General features: G+C 39.8%; 1 protein-coding gene across 1 annotated transcript; it reads right to left on the minus strand.

The window, feature by feature from the left end:
* Window positions 1-651: 651 nt before the first annotated feature.
* LOC129834207 (apoptosis regulator BAX-like) lies at window positions 652-6,319 on the minus strand. Its single transcript, XM_055898949.1, has 7 exons — window positions 6,224-6,319; window positions 5,970-6,091; window positions 5,187-5,235; window positions 4,936-5,097; window positions 3,044-3,176; window positions 2,377-2,481; window positions 652-1,269 (listed from the first exon to the last, which is right to left on the minus strand). Exons 2-7 carry the CDS (start codon window positions 6,034-6,036, stop codon window positions 1,171-1,173), a joined length of 615 nt encoding a protein of 204 aa, XP_055754924.1. The 5' UTR covers window positions 6,037-6,091; window positions 6,224-6,319; the 3' UTR covers window positions 652-1,170.
* Between the last annotated feature and the right edge of the window lie 918 nt (window positions 6,320-7,237).

Raw genomic sequence — 7,237 nt, forward strand, 5'->3', positions numbered from 1 at the left:
CATAATACCATATTCATGGTAATATTAATACAATAAATGAGGTGGAAAAATTTGGGGGGTAAAAAATCTGTAATCCCACCCGAATGTCAATTTGTTTTTAGTGTCTGGGCTTACAGCTCAGGTAAACTTGTTAGAATAAAAAATATCCACAATGGTCATCATGGCCTTGGTTATAAGAAGTAAGAAAGGATTGGGTGAAAGGCTTCTATCATTTATACCGCAGACTAAATTTAGTTTGTGAAATAGTTTAGACTATGTACAATTCCAATTTTGTTGACAATACGCCAACATATTTCTCATAAGAGTACTACGACATCTTGAGGTTTAAGCATAGTACTGCATGTCATTCTATTATACAAGATTGATTAGTGGAATCAGGTGTGTTACCTCTAGGCTGGAACAAAAGAGTACACCCGGAACAAAAGAGTACACCCACACCAGGCTTTGCTGGGTAAGATTGCCCACGCTTGGGATGAGGCAATTCTTTCAGGTTTGAGGAGAAAGAACCATAAACGTATGTCTTAAAACATATTAGTGAATGGGGGATCTGGTCAAACCATGATAGAGTTAGTATGGTCCCAAACTAAAGTTTACTCAGGAAGTGGAGTTAACGAGCAAACACTTAAAAGTAAATGACAAATTCAATATTACTTAGCTTTGGCAAAGGTATTTTTATTAAACATGCGTGCATGTTTGCCACGATTTAAAAATACATTTGGTCCATTCAGATACATAGAAATAATACATATTTAGAGCTGTGAAAAAAATAGTAGTGGTTTACTTTTAATTCCAAAATCAATAGATTAGGGATTCAATAAAACATCTAATGTCCAATAAAACATCATTTAATAAAACACCTTACAAGGTTCTTTTTTGAGCAATAGAAAAATATGTTTGAAAAATTCAGTTTCACATTGGTACTAATAAATACTTGCTCAGTGTGGAGTACAGTACCAAAAAGCCTCTAGACTATCCATTTTCAGATCAATTCATCATTCATTCATATATATATGTATATGTGTAAAAAAAAAAAAAAAAGGATTACTAGGTCACCTTTGCCCCAAAGTCAAATCAACTGCACAGGACATAACACATTAACCCGTCTTCCTAGAGAACTGTCCACATTTTAAGGGCACTTTGATTTCACCAAGGGCACTTCCTGAGATGATGTCAGCGTGTTTTCCTCCAGTAAACCATGGCCATCACGAAAGCCACTGCAGCCACAAGCGACACAGTACGCCAATGTGACACGGTGCTAACAACCGCCTCCTGGAAGCAAAAAGAAAAAAGTTAAAATCACACAACAGTGGAACCATCACAATTGTCCGTACTAACCATAGTCGTAGGTTGGATTCAATACCATTCAGCCTGCTGAGCTAAAGCCTTAGTGCTAGTTCTGGGATCTATAGGCATGAGGCAAGGTTACTCATCATCAAACAAGCTTAGCTTTATGAACTGACAGTACTGCGACGTGGCACAGGTAGTTGAACTCGGTGTTGCCCACATCGGAACTGCCTGCCTGCATTGGCCATCGAGTACACACATGTGCATGGTCGTATTTGAGTAGGAGTGAGCGCTTCCTCCTCTTGATGTGCATGCATGTGTGAGTCACCATACGTAGTGTGTACAAGAACTTATCAACTAGCATCGTTTACATTTTGGTTGGTCAGACGGGCGTGCGACTTAAGGCTATACTTGTCAGATGTGCATTCTTGAATAGATCAGTTAATAAGAGTTTGTCCAAAACAATGGACAGGCCATGGAAACGCTGTGGGGGATAGGTCCAGAATCTCCTCATTACCGCACATCAAAGTTGGCCTACATTTAAGCCATTGTTTACATGTGTATTTGACACCATGTCGGTGTAAAAAAAAAAAAAAAGAGTGTACAACGCTTATATGTATGTCACCCGCAATACATGTTCACGTCATCTTTACCAATCAATTGCATTACACTTAAAAACAACTTAAAAATACCACCACTAATTGCTATATGGCTAGCTACGCTATCAGCTTATCCGAACGGTGGTTGACATTAAGCAGACATGCAAAAAGGACATGAAATATTATGCACCAAATCAGATTTCAGTAAGCACATTGTGGGCCTTTTCGAAAACATACATCCTGACAGATTTGACAAATATCCACTTTGTTAGATCAGCTTTTTTTTTGTATTAAAAAATGGGCACCACTGAAAACGTCAGTCCTCTATCTCCCCACTGTCTGTTTTCAATTAATCTCTTTACTGCATGCATGTACTGACTGTGATAGGGTCTCTGCTCTTGTGGTATTTTGAAGTAAAATATAGTCTCATTGTACATCTGGCGGTGGAGTCTTCATGGGTGGGCATGTTGGTATACTCCAGCAGGGTACTCACCCATCCTCCTTGCTGTCGGATCCAAGAGGAGACATTTTCCCTGATGAACTGTAATACCCAGCTAATAACCTTCTTGATGATTTCTAAGTGGTTCTGTGTCAGTGCCTTGGAAAGGGGGATAACAAATATACATATAGTGTGAGGGGAAATTCATTCTGCTTTATTTTACTCATGTTTTATTTAACCAGGTAAGTTGACTGAGAACACATTCTCATTTACAGCAACAACCTGGGGAATAGTTACAGGGGAGAGGAGGGGGGATGAATGAGCCAATTGTAAACTGGGGATGATTAGGTGACCGTGATGGTATGAAGGCCAGATTGGGAATTTAGCCAGGATACTGGGGTTATGTGCCATGGGATCTTTAGTTACCAAAGTGTCAGGACACCCGTTTATCGTCCCATCCGAAAAACGGCACCCTACACAGGGCAATGTCTCCAATCACTGCATTGGGATATTTTTTTTAGACCAGAGTAAAGGGGGCCTCCAACACCACTTCCAGCAGCATCTGGTCTCCCATCCAGGGACAAACCAGGACCAACCCTGCTTAGCTTTAGAAGCAGGCCAGCAGTGGGATGCAGGCTTGTATGCTGCTGGCATTTAAAAACTTTACATTTGTAAGTTTCAATGATTTCATATTCAGTAACAGGCACATTCGGGGTGTTACCTTGTAAATGAGCTTGTAGGCCAAGTGAAACAGGGAGACCACTCTGCCCCAGTTGATACCATCTGCAAAGATTTCCCTGGCCACTGAGAAGAACACTTCCTGGGCACAGTTTACCTGGACTGTGCTTATTAGGCTGTCCGAGGAAGGAAAGACAAATAATTAGAAACTGAGGAAAAGTAAGAGTTTCTCTTTCCATGTTTTCTTGTTGTCAAGGAAATGAAACAATGATAAAATAATAAAGTTCTTAATTTGATGCCAATTTGCCAAACCACTACAACAGGATATGGGAACATACTCATTTGTGTTCACATCCAGGCTTATATTCTTTGTTGGTTGAGTGAAATAGTACATAAAACCACCACAATCACATAGACCAGCCAAATACAGTGCCTTCAGAAAATATTCACACCTCTTGACTAATTCCACATTTTGTTGCATTACAGTGTGAATTTAAAATGGATTAAATTTATTTATTTTTGTCACTGGCCTACACACAATATCCCATAATGCCAAAGTAGAATTATGTTTTTTTATTTTTTATGTTTACAAATTAATTAAAAATGAAAAGCTGATGTCATGAGTCCGTAAGTATTCACCTCTTTGTTATAGGAAGCCAAAATACTGTAAGTTCAGGAGGTAAAAATTTGCTTAACAAGTTACATAGGAAGTTGCATGAACTCACTCTGTGTGGAATAATAGTGTTTAACATGATTTTTGAATAACTACCTCATCTCTGTACCCCACACGTACAGATAATTGTAAGGTCCTGCAGTGGAGCAGTGAATTTCAAACACAGATTCAACCACAAAGACCAAGGAGGTTTTCCAATGCTTCGCAAAGAAGGGTAGATGGGTAAAAAACTAAACAAGACATTGAATATCCCTTTGAGCATGGTGAAGTTATAAATTACACTTTGGATGTATCAATACACCCAGTCACTACAAATATACAGACGTCCTTCCTAACTCAGTTACCGGAGAGGAAGGAAACCACTTCCCCATGATGCCAATGGTAACTTTGGAAGAGGAAGCCTGTACAGAATAAAAATATTCCAAAATATGCATCCTGTTTTCAACAAGGCACTAAAGTAATACTGAAAAACAAATGTGGCGAAACAATTAACTTTTTGTCCTGAATACAAGGTGTTATTTTTAAGGCAAATCCAATACACCACATTACTGAGTACCACTCTCCATATTTCCAAGCATAATTGTGGCTGCATCATGTTATGGGTATGCTTGTAATTGTTAAGGACTGGGGAGTTTGTCAGGATAAAATAGAAATGGAATAGAGCTAAGCACAGGCAAAATCCTAGAGGAAAACCTGGTTCAGTCTACTTTCCACCAGACACTGTGAGATGAATACACCTTACAGCAGGACAATAACCTAAAACACCTAGAGCTGCTTACCAAGAAGACAGTGAATGTTCCTGAGTGGCCGAGGTACAGTTTTGACTTAAATCTACGGCGATGCCTGAAAATGGTTGTCTAGCAATGATCAACAACCAATTTGACAGAGCTTGAAGAATTTTGAAAATAATTAAGGGGAAATGTCCAGGTGTGGAAAGCGCTTTTTGACTTACCAAGAGAGACTCACAGCTGTAATCGCTGCCAAAGGTGATTGTACAAAGTATTGACTCAGGGTGTGAATAGTTATGTAAATGAGCTATTTCTGTATTTCATTTTCAATCAATTTGCAAACATAGAAAATGTAAATAAAAACTTTTGTCAAGTGGGATATTGTGTGTAGATAGATGGGTGAGAATAACAACAATTTAACCCATTTTGAATTCAGACTGAAACACGACAACATTTTGAATAAGTCAAGGGGTATGAATACTTTCTGAAGGCACTGTATCTAATATGCTAATTCAGAAGAAAATAATGTCATACTGTTGTAGCTCAGCATTTTTGTTCAGGTCATCAGCGATCAGCAGCAGCTGGTGAACCACGTCTTTGACTTGGTGGTCCTCTTGTTCGTTGGGTCTGCCACCAAGGTCCTCTGGAGTCAAACGCCTCTCTGGGTTTTCTGCACTGACCCTCTCTATGACATACCTTCACGGATAAAAATGTACAAATATTTTGTGAAAATGGATAATGTGATCATCAGGTTGGATACTAATGGCAGTGCTAAGTTTATTTACCCTCTTAAAACAACAGCTCCTTGTTCCATAATTCTGTCGTCGACGACATCTGTTACAAAAATGTTGTTAGTGATTTTATGTTTTTATTATCAATGTTTTAATGACATGACAGTTTATTGTGGTGATAAGATAGATGTGTTAATCACGCATTGCGCTCCAATTCAAATTGGCAGAGACTTTTCTCACTCCCAGGACCTGCATGTTTCCTTTATGATGTAGACTTTGTATGCCACTTTACTTGGGGGTTAGAGTTATGCCGCGTTCAAAACAACTGGAAGCTCGGGAACTCGGAAATCTTTAACCTCCAACTTCAGTGCGTTCAAAACAACTTGAAACTCGGGAAAAAAAAGACCCCCGACTGGGAAAAATCGACTTGAACAGTCATCCAACTCGGGGACTCGGGCCTCTTTCTAGACTTTCCGACCTTATGATGTTGATTTGACCTTGTATTACACTTTTTGTTTCATTGTTACAGTGAAGTGACGTCAGAGGACATTCCTATGGCCTTCCAAGCTCAAAGTGTGTAGCCCAAAATAGTTGTAGATTTTTAGAGATAGATTTTTACATGTTGAAATAGCCGACCTCACTAATACTGTTTTCACCATTTCGCTAATTAGTCTAACTACGCCTACATGCTGAAAGATCGGGGGAAAACAAAGTCTAGCTTCGACCACAACCAAGGATTCTGACGGGACCCTATACTTTGTGTTAGTTGACAATATTTTAGATTAAAAAAATTCAGGTGACGATCTTGCAAAGTCTCAAGCGCATATTAATATTTACCTTCACCCCCAACTGCACCCTGAGGCTCATCTTCGCCTGTTTTCCTTCTTTCTCGGGAGTCTGCCATCGACGAGAAGTACTGGGGTGAAGAAGTCCTACAGCTCCTGATCACCTCAGCGGGTCTTGACGAATCAGTAACCGCAAGGCGGGGATCCAAAGAAAACAGTTATTAGACGTATGTGTCGCTCGCATTGATAAGTATCCGAATCAAAAAATAATTACCGCTGTCTACACATTTCTCTCCCGAAACATACCAGAGATAAAACAGAACAAGGAAGTAACACGGAAATACACAGTGGGTTGTGTACGTGCCCTGGGCTGCTTGCTGTGTGTCTAAACTGCGCCTCTTCTTCGTGTGTTTTTCCGGCAGACTAGACAATATGTTGCGTATTGCTGCCTTTCACAGTTTGGAAAGTGCATTGCACATTCGTTCTCAAAGAAAATGTGTTGCACCACCATCTAACCCAGGGATGGGCAACTCTAGTCCTCGGGGACCTGTGATTGGTGTCACACTTTTGCACCAGACCCAGCTAACACACCAGACTCCAATACTTAACTAGTCATGATCTTCAGTTTAGAATGCAATTTGTTTAATCAGCTGTGTTTGCTAGGGATGGGGAAAACGTGTGACACTACTCCGGCCCCTGAGGACCTGATCTGAGTGTACAAAACATTAAGAACATCTTCCTAATATTGAGTTGATTTAAAAATTGACATTGATAAGGGATCATAGCTTTTTCCTGGATTCACCTGGTCAGTCTATATGTCCTCATTTTTTAGTGCGAAAGAACTACAGGGGGTTTTGAGAGAAGGGTGTCCAGCCTCCCAGGCCGATGGCCTGGTGTAGGATCTGTTTGGGTCAAAGTAGTGGGAAGGGGTGGCGGGGTGTGTTGGGGATTAATGTTGTACACTGAGTGTACAAAACATTAAGGACACCTGCTCTTTCCAGGACATACAGTTGAAGTCGGACGTTTACATACACCTTAGCCAAATACATTTAAACTCAGTTTTTCACAATTCCTGACATTTAATCCTAGTAAAAATTCCCTGTTTTAGGTCAGTTAGGGTCCCCACTTTATTTTAAGAATGTGAAATGTCAGAATAATAGTAGAGAGAATGATTTATTTTAGCTTTTATTTCTTTTATCACATTCCAAGTGGGTCAGAAGTTTACATACACTCAATTAGTATTTGATAGCATTGCCTTTAAAATTGTTGAACTTGGGTCAAACGTTCCGGGTAGCCTTCCACAAGCTTCCTACAATAATT

Source organism: Salvelinus fontinalis, chromosome 35, assembly GCF_029448725.1.
Source record: "Salvelinus fontinalis isolate EN_2023a chromosome 35, ASM2944872v1, whole genome shotgun sequence".
Lineage (NCBI taxonomy): Eukaryota > Metazoa > Chordata > Actinopteri > Salmoniformes > Salmonidae > Salvelinus > Salvelinus fontinalis.